This window comes from Thamnophis elegans, chromosome 13, assembly GCF_009769535.1.
Source record: "Thamnophis elegans isolate rThaEle1 chromosome 13, rThaEle1.pri, whole genome shotgun sequence".
Classification (NCBI taxonomy): Eukaryota; Metazoa; Chordata; class Lepidosauria; order Squamata; family Colubridae; genus Thamnophis; species Thamnophis elegans.
This window is the reverse complement of record NC_045553.1, coordinates 23,722,432-23,742,169: the sequence shown is the minus strand read 5'-3', so window position 1 is coordinate 23,742,169 and position 19,738 is coordinate 23,722,432. Positions and strand designations below refer to the sequence as shown.

Below are 19,738 nucleotides of genomic sequence, written 5' to 3'. Positions count from 1 at the left end.
TGGCAGTTCGAAAACACGTAAAAAATGTAATTAGAAAAATAGGAACCACCTTTGGTGGGAAGGTAACAGTGTTCCGTGCACCTTCGTCATTTAGTCATGGTGGTCATACGACCATGGAGACATCTTCGGACAGCACTTCAGCTTTGAAACGGAGATTAACTCTGCCCCCTAGAGTCAGGAACAACTAGCACATGCGAGGGGAACCTTTACCTATCTTTTCAGAAGAAGCGTTAGAGTTTCTAAAACAACAAGATGTCACACAGACCAAGTTGTGCTTGTTTCAGGCCACAAGGTGTTGTTTTATATCCATCCCATTTCAACGTGGTTTTTAAAAACTTTCTTTTCTCCCTTTGGGTTTTAATTTTTTGGCACCTGGTAACTCCTTTTTTCCAGCTCATAGATTAAAAGCCATAGGAAAAAAAAAAACCTTGCCTGTTACATCTCTTACTAACCGAGGATTTGAAGGCTACTATCATCGGTCAAAAATGGGGTCAGTAAATAAAGTTACGTAAGAATATCTTTCCCTCTCTAGCAGATTGTTTGAGCACAATGCCATTAAAAACACACACACAGAGATTGAAGTCTAAAAAAAGAAAAAGTCCTGTTAAGCTATGATATTAAAATTAAGACTGTGCCCTGGGCAGCAAGTCAGAGTAGTTGAAGGAATCACAAAGATCAGGGCCTTGAAAATAAGGAACGTATGTGTTGAAAGAAATGTCCATCTGGGTTCAGTTCCAAGTGGGGAGAAAGACACTGGAAACAGGGAGGCTGCTTGGAAAGATGGTTTCATGGAGCAGAACCATTAAGCCAGTAGTGGGATCCTACCAGTTTAACAACTGGTTCGGTGATCAAAAGCATGTAAAAAATGCAAGTAGAAAAATAGGAACCACCTTTGGTGGGAAGGGAACAGCGTTCCGTGTTCCTTCAGCATTTAGATGCCGGCCACATGATCACGGAGATGTCTTCGGACAGCGCTGGCTCTTCAGCTTTGAAATAGAGATAAGCACCGCCCCTTTGAGTCGGGAACGACTAGCACAGATGTGCGTGGGAAACCTTTACCTTTAGATAAACTTAGAAACTGAATTCAGTTCAGCTGCTCCTTTCTAACTTCAGAAGAGAAGACACAACACGGACATTTGGCTTAAGGAACAGGCTGCTTTTTCATGGAACAAATCACAGATCGAAAAGTTTCCTCCGCAGGTCTTCATTCTTGGCAGGAACCAAGTCGACAGCGCGTTTCTGGCTGTTGTCCTGCATATGCCTCAGCTGAGGGTGCTGCTCCAAGATGAGCTGACAGATTTCCTGGTGCCCATTCTCTGCTGCCTGGAGAAAGAGCGTAGAAACACCACAGTGGAGAAAGAGAAGACCCATCCCATGGCCTGTTCCCTTGACCAACTGAGCAATGGAGGTGGTTTAGTGGTGAGTGAAGATGATGGAGGAGAAGGAAGGAAAGGAAGAATTGCCTGACAAACAAAACTCAACTGCATATTGAGTCCTTGGGATAGGAATGAAGACCCAAAGCTTGTGGACTTCAACTCCCAGAATTCCCTAGCCAGCATGGTTGGCTGAGGAAATGTGGGAGTTGGAAGTCCATAAGTCTTTAAATTTGCCATGTTTAGAGATGTGATCTCAAACCTGTTTAGAATAGGGACCTTGGAGGTCTTCTAGTCCAACCCTCTGCTTAGGCAGGAAACCCTATACTGTTTCAGACAAATGGTTATCCAATCTCTTCTTAAAAACCTCCAGTGTTGGAGCATTCACAACTTCTGGAGGCAAGTTGTTCCACTGATTAATTATTCTATCAGGAAGTTTCTCCTTAGTTCTAAGTTGCTTCTCTCCTTGATTAGTTTCCACCCATTGCTTCTTGTTCTGCCCTCAGATGCTTTGGAGAATAGCTTGACTCCCTCTTCTTTGGGGCAGTCCCTGAGATATCAGAACACTGCTATCATGCCTCTACTAGTCCTTCTTTTCATCAAACTAGACATACCCAATTCCAGCAACCGTTCATCGTATGTTTTAGCCTCCAGTCCCCTAATACTCTTTGTTGCTCTTCTCTGCACACTTTCTAGAATCTCAGAATGTTTTTATTGTGGCGACCAAAACTGAATGCAGTATTCCAAGTGTAGCCTTACCAAGGCCTTATAAAGTGGTATTAACACTTCACGTGATCTTGCTTCTATCCCTCTGTTTATGCAGCCTAGAACTGTGTTGGCTTTTTTGGCAGCTGCTGCACACGGCTGGCTCCTATTTCAATGGTTGTCCACTAGGACTCCAAGAACCTGTTCAGTTATGATTCCAGCTCAATTCGCCAAGGCTTACAGAGGAAGCTTCCTTGTCCCATCTTCAGACTATTAGTAAATATACCTCCAGATGATTAAGCTTGAGTATTTTTTTTCCAGCATAGCCTGGAGGACAGGAACAAAAGCCTGTGACCTTCATTTTGTGAAACACACCAGGATCTTTCTATCTTCCTTATCCATTGGGACAGAGAACAATCTCCTATCCCAAGCCAAACTCACTGGCTCATCCAATATTCTCTATTGCTGGGATAGCAATAGCAATAGCGTTGAGACTTATATACTGTTCCATACTGCTTTACAGCTCTCTCTGTACAATCTCACCTTATTGCCCCCCAACAATCTGGGTCCCCATTTTACCAACCTCGAAAGGATGGAAGGATGGGGCAACCTCAAGTCCTGTCAGGATCAAACTCTGTGGGCCTGCAATACTGCATTCTAACCACTGTGCCACCATGGATGGATGGATGGATGGATGGATGGATGGATGGATGGATGGAAGGAAGGAAGGAAGGAAGGAAGGAAGGAGGCAGGCAAGGGAGAGGGAGGGAGGGAGGAGGCAATAGCCCTTAGACTTCTCTACCGCTTCACAGTGCTTTACAGCCCTCTCTAAGCACTTTACAGAGTCAGCCTATTGCCCCCAAACAATCTGGGTCCTTGTTTTACCCACCTTGGAAGGCTGGAAGGTTGAGTCAACCTGTTAGGATCAAACCTCTGACGGTGGGCAAAGTCAGCCTGCAATAATGCATTCTAACCCCTGTGCAACCATGGATAGATGGATGGATGGAAGGAAGAAGGGAGAGAGGAAGGGGAGGGGGGGAAAGGCAGGGAAGGAAGGATGGAAGGGAGGAAGAAAGAAAGAAAGGATGGAAGGGAGGCAGGCAGGAAGGAAGGAAGGAAAGAAGGGAGGAAGGGTGTTCTGAGTTCTTGATCTTAGTTGAACTTTACATCTCTCTTCAGACACAGTAATGGATGGATGGATGGATGGATGGATGGATGGATGGATGGATGGATGGATGGAAGGAAGGAAGGAAGGAAGGCAAGGGCTTCACAGCACTTTCTGGATGGTTTAACAATTTCACCATGCTGGCTCCAAACAATCTGTCTAAGGAAGGGGGGCACCACTGGGGCTGCCCTGCGCATGCACACCCACCTTATGGAGGCTGGTCTTCCCATCGTCATCCATGGCAGCTGGATCAGCTCCGTGGCCCAGCAGCAGCTTGGCTATTGCGGTGTGGCCACAGTAAGCTGCTCGATGGAGGGGGGTGGCCCCGCCATGGGTGCGGACATTGCAGGAGGCTCCATGGGCCAGGAGGAAATGGCATATGTCATAATGCCCATTGCGACTGGCATAGTGCTGCGGAAACAGAAAAGGAGGTGCTCTGAAAAACGTACCACCTCTGGCTTAGACAGTCAATAAAGTTTGAGTTATTTCTTTTTTTTTTAAATAAGGTTTTTACAAAACAATTCAACATCCATTCTTCCCATTCCTAAGACATCGGTATATCCCCTTTTGTTTAGCATCTTACATACTTTCCATTCGTTTTTCATTTGCAATTTCTTCTTTACATTTATAATTCCTATAAACCAGGGATTAGCAACAGTCTGGAGCCGCATGTGGCTCTTTCGTCCCTCTGCTGCAGCTCCCTGTCACTCAAAATATGCGTCACAACCGCCAATGTGCGACACCTGCTGGCACACGATTTATTGAACTTTTCGACCCCAGGAGGACAACCAGGGATAAATCCAAGAAAAGAGAAGTTCAGAAGAAAACAGAACATTTAATTCAACGACATATGCTAGTTTTGTGGCTGCTCAGGAAATAGTCAGGCATGGGAAGGCTTTTGTGGCTCCTGGTTTCTTTTCTGTGGGAAACGGGTCCAAATGGCTCTTTGAATGTTTAAGATTGCCGACCCCTACTATAAACTAATGTTTACATATATCAATATTCTACTTTCATTCGTTATTAGCATTCTCTAACCACTGATACAGTTTGTCCCATACTGTATAATATTCTTTTTCTCCTTTTATCTTGCAGTTTGAGAATTAATTTAACCATTTCCACGCAGTCCATTATTTTTTTAATTATCATGTTTTCAGAGGGTACATGCTATTCTTGCTGCTATCAGTATATGAATTATGATATAATTGATTTCCTTTGTAAACGTTCCTCTAATTATCCCTAGCAAAAACATCTCTGGTTTAAATTGGATTTGAAGGCCTGTTATTTCTTGCAACCAAATTCTTATTTTACTCCAATATTTCCTTGCTTCTGGACAGGTCCACCACATGTGGAAGTATGTGGTGGTATGTGGAAGTATGTGGTGGAAGTATGAGCCCTGTTCATGTTTACATTTCCAACATCTGGGACTCAAATTTGAATAATTTTTTTGCTAGTCTTGCCGGTGCTAGATGCCAACAGTAGAACATTTTGTATACCGTATTTTTCAGAGTATAAGATGCACCTTTTTCCCTCAAAAGAGAGGCTGAAAATTTGGGTGCATCTTATACACTGAATACAGCATTTTTGCCTCCTGAAACCCCGCCCCCTTTGCAAAAATGGCCGTGCATAATCTTTAGGAGGCTTTCAGAGTGCTCATGGGGTCTGGGGAGGGCAGAAATGAGTGAAAAACGGCCCGTTTTTTGCTCAATTTTCCCCCCATACTCATAGATGCTATCTTTTTGATGAAAAACAGACTATTTTTTGCTCATTCCCCCCCTCCCCCCGGAACACTCTACAAGTCTCCTAAAGGCTATTCATGCCCTTTTTCTAAAAAAGGGGGAGGGGCATTTTCACGAAAAACAGGCCGTTTTTGGGAGGTTTGCAGAGTGCAAAAACTTTTTTTTTTTTAATTGCCTCTTCAAAACCTTGGTGCGTCTTATACTCTGGTGCATCTTATACTCTAAAAAATACAGTGTTCTCTTTGTATGAGGCTGACAAAGTTTGAGTTATTTCATTCACCTATTCATGGTGTTATTTTCATAAATAAATTGCTCTTGTTTTTATTGTCCTAATATCATGCTGTATGCTTTAAAGGACTGTTACCACTGAGTTTATCAAAATGCTGGATGTGGCTGGATGGACTGAGAAGCAGACAATGTTTTAGAGCAGTGTTTCGCAACCTCAGCTGCTTCAAGATGTGTGGACTTCAACTCCCAGAATTCCCCAGCCAGCCATTGGGGAATTCTGGGTGTTGAAGTCCACACATCTTAAAACAGGTCAAGTCGAGAAACACTGCTTTTAGAGACATCTGGAAGATGTCAATCACACAATTGCCTCCCTTCTAGTCATTAAAAAGCCACATCCTTTTTCATGCATCTGTGCAAGCCCAAAGATGTAGCTACTTTAAAGACCTACTATAAATCATTTTCAGGAAGAAATTCTTGCTGCCCTCAAAGCATGCAATATTAAATAAAAATTCCCATTATATTTTTCTGGTACTATACCTGACAAAAATATTTCTGGCTTATCTATCTAGAATAGAATAACAGAGTTGGAAGGGACCTTGGAGGTCTTCTAGTCCAACCCCCTGCCTAGGCAGGAAACCCTACACCACTTCAGACAAATGGTTGTCCAACATCTTCTTAAAAACTTCCAGCGTTGGAGCATTCACAATTTCTGGAGGCAAGTTCTTCCATTGATTAATTGTTCTGTCAGGAAATTTATCCTTAGTTGCAGCTTAATTTCTCCTATCTGCAGCTTTAACATTTTTCCTAATCATGTGTGTATTTTAGACCAATATTTCTTTACGTCCACTACATGTGATAATACGTGACCAGTGTCTGATTACATTTCTAGCATTTGGCAGGCATGTTTTAAAACATCTTAGCTGGTATTGCCGGTGGTAAGTGCTACCTATAAAACATTTTGTACAGGTTTTTCTTGTATAGATAGTTGCCATTGTCAGCTTATAGTTTCTTTCCCAAAGTTTTTGCCATTTGTCTAGTTTTAGGGTAAAAAGCTGGAATTAAGATTGTTGGGAGAAATATCAACCACCTCAGATATGCAGATGATGCCACTCTAATAGCAGAAAGTGAGGAGGAACTAAAGAGCCTCTTGATGCGGGTGAAAGAGGAGAGTGCAAAAGTTGGCTTGAAACTCAACATTAAGAAAAATAAGAACATGGCATCCAGCCCTCTCAATTCCTGGAAAATAGATGGGGAAGAAATGGAGGTAGTGACAGGTTTTATTTTCATCCAAGATCACCGCAGATGGGGACTGCAGCCAAGAAATTAAAAGAGGCTTGCTCCTGGGGAGGAAAGAAATGGCAAATCTAGGCAGCAGACTAAAAAGCAGAGACCCTGCCAACAAAGGTACGTATAGTCAAGGCTGTGGTTTTCCCAGTTGCAATGGGTGGCTGTGAAGGTTGGCTAATAAGGAAGGCTGAGCGCCAAAGAATGGAGGCCTTTGAACTCTGGTGCTGGAGAAGACTCCTGCGATCCTTTGGACTGCAAGGTGATCCAACCGGTCAGTCCTAGAGGAGATCAACCCTGACTGCTCTTTAGAAGGCCAGATCCTGAAGCGGAAACTCAAAGACTTTGGCCACCCAAGGAGAAGGAAGGACTCCCTGGAGAAGAGACTCATGCTGGGATGGATGGAGGGCTAAAGAAGAAAGTGACGACAGAGAATGAGGTGGCTGGATGAAATCATTGAAGCAGCCGGCGTGAGCTTAAATGGACTCCAGAGGATGGTAGAGGACAGGAAGGCCTGGAGGTACGTTGTCCATGGGGTCGCGATGAGTCGGACATGACTTCAACTAACAATAAATAAATCATTTTCAAATTTCCATACCATATCTAAAGCACTTTTTTTACACCCTTAGTTCTGTACCTAATAAATCAACCAGGCAGTTAATTAGCTGCCCCCCTTAGTATATAAGAAAGTGTATTGTGATAACCGCAGGTCATAACACATTAGGACACAAACAATTTAAAACACAGTAACTAATGTAGACATTAAGAACAGTCTAAGAATGTCTTAAATTACAGTTCTAAAATGAGCAACAAATTCCAGCCTAGCGTTACCACATACTTGGCGTCTGATAAAATTAATATTTTCTATTTTTAATAGATAATAAAGTTAGCACTTGGTGCTAATATAAAGAAATGCGTTGGCTAATTAAAGGTTACTGTGCTCTGCCTCAGAGGCTACAAATCTGCTAACATTATGGCCTTGCATTTTTGTTTTAATTGTTCCATAGAAAGGTCAACTGGGCAACATGGGAAAAGCCTCCAAATCAGCAGAGGGGACCTTGGCCCATAAATCCCCCCTGCCAGCCATTAATTGTTGAATTGCAACCTATGAATCAAACAACCCCAGGTCATGGATGGGGGAGATGCCAATAGGTACCTGCTCTCCCTCAGCAGATGGCACCATGGCAGATAACTGGGCAGTGGCCAAACCAGAGATTGACCACCCCATTGGTTCCAGTCTCACCTGCAATGCCCCAACAGGTTCTTACCTGAGCTTCCTACAGAGACGAGTTCTCAACAGTGGAAGAAGGGATGATTGAGGGGAAGGCTGCAAGATGGATGGTGGAACAATGTGCACCTGCAATGCCCCAACAGGTTCTTACCCCACCTTCCTACAGAGAAGAGTTCTCAACAGTGGAAGAAGAGATAAATGAGGGGATTACTGCAGGGTGGGTAGCAGAACAATGTGATGAGGCGGTTCCTAAGTTTAGAGATGCAACTAGGTTCCGTCCCTCGGGGAAGCCAATAAAATGCCAGCGTTGCTGTCAATTTGGCCACAGAGCGTCAGAGTGCTTGGCTCCAGCCCCAATATCACAAATGTGTGCACCAACCGCCAGAGCGGTAAAGAGAAGGCCCCAGAAGCTACCACAGAAGAGTCATCTGGGCCAACAATCTCCGGAAGAGGATCCCCAACCTAAGGTGACAAAGAGTCCTACCAAGAGGGAGGCCTCGGAGGAGGGAAATGCTGAAGACGACCCAATGGTTAGTGCACCCATCCGTCCCTTTACAATAAAATGCAACCTCCACGTGCCAGAAACTGGAGTGGAAGGGGAAGTTGGGGCAATTGTGGACACCGGCTGCACCCGATGCTTAATCAGCATGTCGATTGTGGAACAACTAGGTATACGTACAAGACCCCTAAACAATCCCATTTGGTTCGAGCAAGAAGATGGACCACTGATTGGAGGGGCCCAGCCACTAAAATTACCGAGTTGGTAAAGTTGATGATAGGCCGCCACTCTGAATTCCTCAGATTCATTGTAGCTCCAAGAATGCAGGAATCAATTATATTGGGACTTGCATGGCTGGACAAGTGGGCGCCTACAATAAAGTGGGAGGACGGCGTTAGAAAATTGATTATCAGCTTTGGGCCGCTACCACCGGTGGAGCCAAAAGGTCACCCAAGAACGATGGGACCCAACAGCCCAGACCGTCCGGAAACTGCGGCCCCTGCAGCAGACACCAAACCCCTGGGGATCCAATAAGTACCATAAGACTACTGGGACTTAGCGGGGGTGTTCAGTGAGGAAGTTTGCAACTATCTTCCCCACCACCAGCCCACAGACTGTGCAATAGACTTCAAACCGAGGGCTAACTTATCGAAGCCGAAAATGTACTCCATGACCCCAAAGAGATAGTTGGATTGAGGAATTACATAGACATCAATTTGAAACGAGGCTTTATTGAACCAGCGAAGTCGAAAGTAGCAGGCCCAGTGCTCTTCAGAGAAAAGAAAGATGGTGGGGTTCATCTCTGTGTTGATTTGCTAGCCTTGAATGAGGTATGCGAAATGAACAATTATCCTCTTCCCCTCATGAAGGATATGTTAAACCACTTGGCAAAAGGCAAGATCTTTACCAAGCTGGACTTGAGAGGCGTATTACCGCATACGGATCAGAGAGGGAGATGAATGGGGAAGGGGGAAGACCGCTTTTAACACTCCCCTTGGCAGTTTTCAGTACAAAGTCATGCCATTTGGGCTACAAGGAGCACCTGCAGTCTTCATGCAGTAGATAAATGAGGCGCTACATGACCACCTGTACTGCGGAGTGCTTGTTTATCTAGATGACATCTTGATCTTCTCTGAAACCCTAGAACAAGTGAAGCTGGTACGGCAAGTCCTAAAAAAACTTTTGGCCGCCAAGCTATACGCAAAGTTGTCGAAGTGTGAGTTTCACAAGACCTCACTAGATTACTTGGATTATCGCATCTCCAACGAGGGGATAGAAATGGATCCAGGAAAAGTGAAAGCTGTATTAGACTGGAAACCTCCAAGTACTCGCAGACAACTACAAAGCTTCCTTGGATTTGCAAATTTCTACAGGCAGTTCATTCCGACTTTTGTGGAAATTGCCCTTCCATTGACTGAGCTATTAAAAACGGGGCCTTCCCCAACGAAGCCAAAAGCAAACCAACCCCTGAAATGGACAATAGACTGTCAAAAAGGCTTTGAGAAATTAAAACGGCTCTTTGCCCAAGAGCCCATACTGCAACATCCCGACCCCAAGTGACCATTCATAATCCAGACAGATGCCAGTGATGTAGCAATAGCTGCAGTGCTACTACAAAAGGCTAGAGAGGGCCACCTCTTGCCATGCACTTACATCTCCAAGAAACTCACCACTACTGAAAGGAGGTGGGCCATTTGGGAGAAAGAGGCGTTTGCAATCAGGTGGAGCCTGCTCACGTGGAGACATCTCTTGGAAGGGGGGGGTATGCCATTCGAGGTTTGGACTAATCATAAAAACCTCGAAACTATCCATGCCCTTCGAAGATTATCTTCCAAACAAGTTCGCCGGGCACAATACTTCCAAAGGTTCAAATTCAACATTAAACACATCCCTGCAGGGAAGAACTTGTTGGCGGATGCTTTGTCGAGAAAACCACAGTATGACAGTAAGAAGGAAGAAGTTGTTCAACCCATTTCTTCCTCCCACCAACAGGTGGTCCAGGTCACCATCTGACGCCAAGATAAGCTGATGACAGAGTTCAAAGCAGCACTCCCGGCAGACCCGTGGTTCAACAATAACAAGGACATCCTAACAATGAGCTGTGGTTTAGTCTGGAAGGGGTCCAAACTGTACATCCCTGCGGGGTTGAGGCTAGAAGTCCTACAGGGAAGCCATGATGCAAAATTAGGCAGCCACTTTGGATTCCTAAAAACGTCCCACCTTGCCAGGCGTCAATTTTGGTGGCCAAGGATGAAATCAGAGGTAGAAGATTATGTAAATAGCTGTGCTACTTGCACAACAATGAAAACATGACTGGGGAAGCCCCCTGGACTACTACAATGAGTGGCCAGCCCTAGATGACCATGGGAAGAGATCGCAATGGACTTCAATGTTGAACTCCCAGACAGCAGTGGAAATAGAGTAATCTGGAGAGTTATTGATTTGTTTTCCAAGCAGGCGCATTTCATTGCTTGATCAGGGCTGCCGTGCGCAAAGAAATTAGCAAAAATGTTTGTAAAACACATTTATCGCCTGCACGGGGTGCCCAAGAGGATCATTTCAGACCACAGAGTTCAGTTCATCGCCAAGTTCTAGAGAGAAATCCTGAGATCCATCGGGTCCACACAAGGACTCAGCTCAGCATTTCATCCCAGCACGAACGGCGCAGCGGAGAGGGCCAATGCGATGGTGGAACAATATATCCGGTGTTATGTGGGCTATCAGCAAGACAACTGGTCGGACTTGCTACCTTTCGCCAGATTACCAGTGGCACAAAGTTTGTTCCCATGCCTGAGCTTCCTAGAGAACCTCCCTCCTCCATGTCTCTGAATGAATGGATGGACACACTAAAGAAAGGATGGGAAAATATGAAGAAGGCTCTAGCAGATGCGGCAGAAGCCTACAAGAAGCAAGCTGATAAACACCGCTCGCTCCAACCCCCCTTTCGTGTGGGGGACAAAGTTTTTGTATCTACCAAATACATAAGATAAAGAATGCCTAGTAAGAAATTGGGCCCAAAATTTCTAGGTCCATTTCCAATAGAAAAGATAATTAACCCAGTTACAGTTCGACTCAGTCTACCAAGAATTCTAGGGAAAATTTACCCAGTATTTCATTGTAGCCTGTTGAAACCAGTAATTGAGTCCAGCATAAGACCGTCCACCCAAGCTCCCCCTCCTCCTGTAGGTAGAAGGGGAAACACATTATGAGGTGAAAAAAATCTTATATAGGGGTTGCTTACAGTATTTAGTGCATTGGAAGGGGTACCCGTTGTCCGAAGCCACTTGGGTGAAAAGTTAGGATCTAAAGGCGGATAAGTTAAAAAAGCAATTCCATGAGAAGTTTCCCAATAAGCCAAAGAGTCCCCCCCCCCCGGGGGGGGAGAGGTGGTTAACTTTTTTTAATGCTAACTTTGATGTAGTTCACTTTTCAGGAAACATTTTTCTTGTGAGGAGAGGCCGCCTCTCAGGCCTGTAGTTATGTTCCTTTTAGGATCTTTGGCCTGGCATACTTTCTATTATTTCACTATGCGTTTTCATTAGTGTAGTAAATGGGAGGGGGGAATAGAAAGGAGAATGATGGAATATGTTGTTGTCATTCTTTTATAGAAGCCCAAGATCATATTTTGTCTCCACACCTCTGCATCTGATCAGAACTAGATGGGTGGAAATGCCAGCATGGCTGAAGAAGATTGGACCATGTGATGGATTTATGGGTGTGGGGATAAGATCATGAACTTTCAACTAGGTGGAATCCCAGGAAGTTTTCAGATTTGGGATTTCCACAGTTCGTTGCCAACATGTCTGTCTTATTAAATTGGAACTTTAAGGATAGCTCTGCCTTGGACTGATTTAATTCTGCATGCTATTTGGAACCCTGACAACGACTTTGCAACTAACAACAACAACACAAAAATAGGAACGGCGATGGAGACAGTCAATAGATAGTCAAGCCTATGGTTTTCCCAGTTGCAATGGATGGCTGTGAAGGTTGGACCATAAGGAAGGCTGAGCGCCAAAGAATGGAGGCCTTTGAACTCTGGTGTTGGAGAAGACTCCTGCAAGTTCCTTGGACTGCAAGGTGATACAACCGGTCAGTCCTAGAGGAGATCAACCCTGACTGCTCTTTAGAAGGCCAGATCCTGAAGAGGAAATGCAAATCCTTTGGCCACCTAATGAGAAGGAAGAAGGACTCCCTGGAGAAGAGCCTCATGCTTGGAACAATGGAGGGCAAAAGAAGAAGGGGAGGGCAGAGAATGAGGTGGCTGGATGGAGTCATTGAAGAAGTCTGCGTGAGCTTCAATGGACTCCAGAAGTTAGTAGAGGACAGGAAGGCCTGGAGGAACATTGTCCATGGGGTCGCGATGGGTCAGACACGACTTTGCAACAAGGTATAGCCATTTTTTTTTTGCCTATGCTATCATTGTATTGTCCTACCTGCTCTTGAATGCACTCACCAAAGCTGTGTATCCAAAAGGGTCTGGCTCATTAGGTTTCCCACGGCTCAGGATGTGTCTCTTGACCCCTTCTAGGTCTCCATTCAATGCAGGATTCCAGATCCCTATGTAAAGAAAATTTTTTAAAGTAAATATGGTAAATCCTTTTGTTGGGATTCAGAATAAAGAATACCTTAAAATTAGCTACAGGCTTTCACCAATCGGAAACCCTGCCTATGTTGGAACTACAACTGGATTAGGTGGTCGTTAAATGAAGATGATGATTGGTATGAACTTTAGAAAATCATGCTCTTATTTTTTGTTTCCTTGTAAAGCAAACACACACTTTGAAGAACACCACAAAAAGTGTGTTGAGGTGACACGAGTCTGGTGTGTTGCATTTTGCTTTTTTTAAAAAAGCCTACCTTTGGAACTCACTGCCACAAGTAATCCTTATTGTGAGCCTCTGCAAACTCACCAGTGCATCTTTTCCCAGAGTTCCCATACCTCTCTCAAAATCCATCTCATCCAGAGTCTGGTGAACACTCTGCACAGGGGAGGGGTGGCAGGAACAGGCCCCATTCTCGTGGTGTCTCGGTGGCTGAGTCATTGCGGCTCGTCCGTCTTCTCAAAAAATTATTTATTGGCAAAGGGGAAGACGCGGCTCTTGATGCATGAATGAACCTTTTTGGCTGATGGCCCAGGGATCAGCCCTTGGTCTAGAAAAGGGAAGGCCGTTTCCAGAAGGAAGGTTTTCTGCTCACTCCAGTCTGGAACAGAAACAGAAAATCATGCAAAAAAAGCATTATTTCTTAGCCTGCTATGGCCGACCAGTAACAGAGTCCAACCTCTTAGGAACTGCTGTATCTTCTCTAAAGCTCTAAACAAGGAGAAGACATTATATATATATATATATAGACACACACATATACATATACTCTCTCTCTTTCTTCTCTCAATCGCTTTTCCTCCCTTTTCCTCTTTCTCTCTTCCTCTCTCAATCTCCCAATCTTTTCCTCTCTTCCTCACAATCTCCTAATCTTTTTTCCTCTCACTCTCTTCCTCTCTCTTTTCTTCTCAATCTCCCAATCTCTTTTCTTCTCTCTCCTTTTCCTTCCTCAATCTCCCAATCTCTTTTCCTCTCCCAATCTCCCAATCTCTTTTCTTCTCTCTCTCCCTCTTTTCCTTCCTCAATCTCCCAATCTCTTTTCCTCTATCTCCCAATCTCTTTTCCTCAATCTCCCAATCTCTTTTCTTCCCTCTCCCTTTTCCTCCCTCAATCTCCCAATCTCTTTTCCTTTCTCTCTCTTTTCCTCAATCTCTCAATCACTTTTCCTCTCTCTCTCAATCTCTCAATCTCTTTTCCTCCCTCAATCTCCCACTCTCTTCTCTCTTTTCCTCCCTCAATCTCCCACTCTTTTCCTTTCTCTCTTTTCCTCTCAATCTCTCACTCTTTTCCTCTCTCTCAATCTCTTTTCCTCTCCCAATCCTTTCTTCTCTCTTCCTCTCTTTTCCTCCCTCAATCTCCCAATCTCTTTTCTTCTCTCTCCCTCTCTCAATCTCCCAATCTCTTTTCCTCTATCTCCCAATCTCTTTTCTTCTCTCTCTCCCTCTTTTCCTCCCTCAATCTCCCAATCTTTTCATTTCTCTTTTCCTCTCTCAATCTCCCAATCTTTTCTTCTCTCTCTCTTCCTCTCTCAATCTCCCAATCTTTTCCTCCCTCAATCTCCCACTCTTTTCCTCTCTCTTTTCCTCTCAATCTCTCAATCTCTTTTCCTCAATCTCTCAATCTCTTTTCCTCTCTTCCCCCCCCCTCAATCTCCCACTCTCTTCTCTCTTTTCCTCTCAATCTCTCAATCTCTTCCTCTCTCAATATCTCTCAATATCTTTTCCTCTCCCAATCTTTTCTTCTCTCCCTCTTTTCCTCCCTCAATCTCCCAATCTCTTTTCCTGTCTCTCAATCTCTCAATCTCTTTTCCTCCCTCAATCTCCCACTCTCTTCTCTTTTCCTCTCTCAATCTCCCAATCTCTTCTCTCTCTTTTCCTCTCTCAATCTCCCAACCTCTTTTCCTCTCGCTCTTCCTCTCCCAATTTCTTTTCCTTTTCACTTTTCCTCTCTCACTCTCTTTTCCTCTGTCTCCCAATCTCTTTTCCTCTCTCTTTTCCTCCCTCAATCTCCCAATCTCAGTTATTTTTGTAAGGTATAATTACTGATTGTACAGTTGTACATTAACCTGATTTTGCATTTAATAACTGCAGCTAGACTGTTGGTGGCGCAATATTGGAAGAAGAAAGATTTGCCTACTATTCAAGAATGGACATTGAAAGTAACAAACCTAGCTGAGATGGCTAAAATATCTGCATATCTTAAGGACCATTCAACGAGAGATATAAACTGGAGTGGAAAATATGGATTGATTATACTCAAAATAAATATGGGACTAAGAAATTTCAGATAGCTTATGACTAAAGAAACTAGGAATGATATAAATTGTTTAGAGCTAGCATAGCAAGGAGGAGTTAAAGCTCAAGTGAAAGATGTTATTAACACTTTTTCTTTTTAAGCTTATTTTAGATTTAAAGATTTATACCCTGTATTGGTTCTGGGAAGTCGGGGGAAGGTTGGGGGGGTTGGGGGGGGAGGGCGGGGGGAGGGAAGTAAATATTTGTAAAAGTTTGTTTTTCAAAATTTTCATTAAAAAAATCTCCCAATCTCTTTTCTTCTCTCTCCCTCTCTTTTCCTCCCTCAATCTCCCTCTTTTCCTCTCCCAATCTTTTCTTCTCTCTCTCCCTCTCTCTTTTCCTCCCTCAATCTCCCAATCTCTTTTCCTCTCTTTATCTCCCAATCTCTTTTCTCTCTCTTCCTCCAAATCTCTCTTCCTCTATTCTCCTCTCTCTCACTCTTTTCCTCTATCTCAATCTCTGAATCTCTTTTCCTTTCTCTCTGTCTCTCTCTTTTCCTCTCAATCTCTCTCTGCCTCTCTCCATGCTCACTGCTATCCAACTCAATCATGCCCCACCATGATTTCTGCCTTCGGCAAGGAGGAAATAATAACCCCATTGTTAAAGCCTTGAAATAAGCTCAAATTGGGGTCACTGATGAGATGCTGAAAAAAATTACAGAGGCCCCCAATTTAAGCCTTACGGAGTCTTCAAAGAATGGACTAAATTTGTCTTAGCCAACCATGGCTGATGCTCATCCTCAGCTATTGAGGAGGAGAAAGGCAGTGGGTTTGGCTACCTGTCAGCGCACTCACGTCAGGCCCCCCTGCCCCCATTTAATTATAGCTCCAATGTTTTGTCTTTTAGGGGAGTGGGTGCTTTATTGAAGTGGGGAAAGGTGAATTACTAGCAACCATCTAAGGCTCCTAAAAATTCACACACTTGAGTGTGTATCCTCCGCCAACGTCTCAATGGAGTAGCCGTTAAAGTCATTAGTATATTGCCGCTTTACATTCTGCAGGCCACCTCCCATAAAAAGGAAACTTTTAGCACATTTTACAGCAATCGAGGTGAAGTTCAATGCTCAACTGTTTACCCCAAATACTAATGTGGCTTGGTGCTTAAATAGGAGATACCTGAAAAAAACAACACAGAGTAAATCAGCACCAACTAATGAGGGAGATTGCTGCAATATAATGTAGCCATGAAATAAAGAGATGCCCGTGAGTTGGAATACAGGTACAGATTAGCAGAGGTGGAAGATGACTTGGAGGTCATCTAGTCCAACCCCCCGCCTAAGTGGGAGACCCTACAACAGGGATGCGAATCTTTTTGTAAAGGCATGCTAAAAATGTGTGTGTGTATGTGCGTGTGCCCACACCCACAATGCAGTGCGCCCTGCCAACCTGCGCATGTGCACGTGACTCCCCATGCATGCATGCACGACCCACCCCCACATGGGGGGAGTTTTCTCCCTCCCCAGGCTCCGGAGGCTTTCCTGAAGCCTGGCGAGGGCGAAAATGGCTTGCCACAGATCTCCAGAAGGCTGAAAATCAGCTGGTTGGTGCGCACATGCGCACTGGAGCTGACAGCTTGCGTGCCAGCAGAGATGGCTTCGCGGGTCACCTGTGGAACGTGTGCCATAAGTTCATCACCACAGCCCTACACCATTTCTGACAGATGGCAGTCCAGCCTCTTCTTGAAAGCTTCCAGGGATGAATCTCCCACAACCTCTGAAGGCAAGTCATTCCTTTGAATATAGAATAACAGAGTTGGAAGGGACCTTGTAGGTCACCTAGTCCAACCCCTCCAAACAGGAGACCCTACACCATTTCTGACAGATGGCAGTCCAGTCTCTTCTTGAAAGCCTCCAGGGATGAAGCTCCCACAACGTCCGAAGGCAACTGCTGTTCCATGGGTTGATTGTTCTCCCTGTCAGAATTCCCCCTTAATTCCAGCTTGAATTTCCAGGTTCAGGAAGAGAGGCGATGCCAAACCTTGACAAAATAGGAAAACACAAAGGCAACAGGCTGCCAACAAAGGTGTGGATTGTCAAGGCCGATTTTAATACTTGTAACTTTAGGTTGCAACAGCTGTGCGACTGATTGAGCAAATAAAAATTGGACCAGTTCCTATCTCTAAGCCTCCCATTTGAAATTAGAAAATGATCCTCGTAGTAAATCTGAAGCACTTCAAAGCAAAGGCAGGATAAAATACAATAACTAATAAAAAAATTGTGGTTAGAAATCCAGGGCACCGAATTAAACAAAACAAGAATCCATCAGTTGTATAATTGTTGATCTAGGTTTAAGGAACTATGTGTGTGTGTGTGTGTGTGTGTGTGTGTGTGTGTGTGTGTGAACCAACAATTTCTGACTGCATTAATACAATACGGTATGATGTGATTGATCAAACATGCTACAATTGGCTGGGCCTTAAATTGTGCTTGACAAGCGTTATTAGTTAAATTTTGTACAACACACCAAATGACAAACTATATATATATGTATGTATGTATGTATGTATGTATGTATGTATGTATGTATATGTTTTTTTTATTTGTGCTGATAAATAAATAAAGGGAGACTAGTATAGATCTATTTCAAGCTATTTAGCTCTCATCAGCTAGCCATACCCTTACTGGGATTTGAACCTGAGCTATATGACATACTAGGCAGACTTCTTAGCCATTAGGCCACAGGCTCTTATCCGTTCTCAGCGAAGCCAGGGTGAAAGGTATCTGGCTTCGCTGATAATGGATAAGAGCCTGTGGCCTAATGGCTAAGAAGTCTGCCTAGTATGTCATATAGCCCAGGTTCAAATCCCAGTAAGGGTATGGCTAGCTGATGAGAGCTAAATAGCTTGAAATAGATCTATACTAGTCTCCCTTTATTTATTTATCAGCACAAATAAAAAAACACAAATATAACAAAGGCAACAGTAAAAAGGTTGGGTTTCTGTCATGATGGACTCTTGTGACGAGCCAATTGACAGATGATGGAAGCAGTTAGCTTCCTCCCATAATTGGGGCTTACCAGGGGTTGTAAAAATCTAATATATACATATATCTTTAAATCCTGGCTCTTGACAAGGCTTACAAAGCTGTAATTTGCTTAACGATGAATCATGAAACATATTACAATTGAGTCAGTTCACACATGGCCTTACAAACCATATTTGGCAAAAATTTATGCAATACCTTACCTCAAGTCAAAACAAACAAACCACAATGTAATAGACACAAGATTTTAGGTTGGCTTCTGGATTAGCCGGTAACACGCCATTTAGAAACTACAGGGGGCTGGACTAGAAGACCTTCAAAGTCCCATCCAGCTCTGCTCTGCTGAATTCTGCTGTATTCTGTTCTGTTCTATTTCTATTCTATTTCCACTCTATTATTCTATTCCTATTCTATTCTATTCTTCTCTACTCTATTTCCATTCTTCTATTCTATTTCCATTCTATTCCATTGTATATTCTATTCTATTCTATTCTATTCTATCCTATTTTCTATTCTATTCCCATTCCTACACTGTTCCTCTCCTCTCTTTTATTTCCATTCTATTCTATTTCCATTCTATTATTTTCTATTCTATTCTAAAGAGAAGCCAAACCTTTTTTCCGGGGAGGGAAGACATCTCAAAAGCAACCCTGGAAGCAGAGGACAGCCCCCCTCGGCCCTTCTGGATAGCAAGAGATGGGCTGGGGAGGAGAGGCAACAATTCCTATAAATATGCCTCCCCCCCTCCCCGCGCAACCCTTCCGCATGCAAAATCCATCTACAGAATGGGCACAGTTTGGACTCAACCGTTGAGCATCCTCAGCTGGCTCCCAGGTTCTCTGCAGAGCCAAGTGCTGATTTGTGACTTGGATGGAGCACCACCAGGTAACCCTAAAGGAAGTTTTTTTAAAAAAAATAAAAAAGTCCTGGACTGTCAAAAAATCATTTCCACATTAAGATAAAGGCCCCCACCTTTTTTCTATCTTCCTCCCTGCTGAGTTTTGGCAGACCTGTCAACTCCCAACTCCCCTCTTTGCTCCATGCTGGCTGTGGAGGATGGGTCTGGCAGTCCACCATATGGGAATAACTACACAAGCCAATTTTCAAGGATGCTATTGCTTTACCATTAATAATAATTCTTGCAGGAGGGGTTACATTGCTCTCTCCCTCTTTCAGTTAAAGACACGTGAAAAAACAGCGCCCCCCCCCCCCCCAAAACATTTCTCCCTACCCACCCCGGTCTTACAGCCGCCATCTTGCCTCCTTCCGGATACTGAAAAGCGCTTCGCCCAATCGCAGACGAAGGGATGGGCACAGGCAACCAATAGGAAATCTCGGGGGCGGAACGCGTTGTACTGCCAGCAATGACCGCACCTCTCCACTAGGGGGAGCTGGAAACTCAGGAATGGTAGTAAGTCTTAGTGTCCTTAACCGGGTTAATTCACAAACTAGGTTAACCTTATTTAATCACAGCCGGTAGATTATATCTATCTATCTATCTGTCTGTCTGTCTGTCTGTCTGTCTGTCTGTCTGTCTGTCTGTCTGTCTGTCTAGAAAGGAGGGTAGAGGTAGAGGTAGAGGTAGAGGTAGAGGTAGAGGTAGAGGTAGGTAGGTAGGTAGGTAGGTAGGTAGGTAGGT

At 44.0% G+C, this 19,738-nt stretch overlaps 1 protein-coding gene across 3 annotated transcripts in view; it reads right to left on the bottom strand.

Annotated features, from left to right (window-relative positions):
- LOC116517027 (ankyrin repeat domain-containing protein 23-like) overlaps positions 1–19,387 on the bottom strand; it is a 56,055-nt gene extending 36,668 nt beyond the window's left edge. For 2 of the 3 annotated variants that reach the window (XM_032229776.1, XM_032229778.1), the window contains exons 1-4: positions 19,335–19,386; positions 13,164–13,426; positions 12,678–12,781; positions 3,451–3,654 (exon numbers count right to left, since the gene is read on the bottom strand). In XM_032229776.1, the coding sequence (XP_032085667.1) occupies positions 3,451–3,654; positions 12,678–12,781; positions 13,164–13,266 (411 nt within the window). In that variant the 5' untranslated portion in view covers positions 13,267–13,426; positions 19,335–19,386. Of the gene's footprint in view, positions 1–3,450; positions 3,655–12,677; positions 12,782–13,163; positions 13,427–19,334 lie in introns of all 3 variants that reach the window. The other variant, XM_032229777.1, reaches the window with a different exon arrangement.
- Positions 19,388–19,738: the final 351 nt, after the last annotated feature.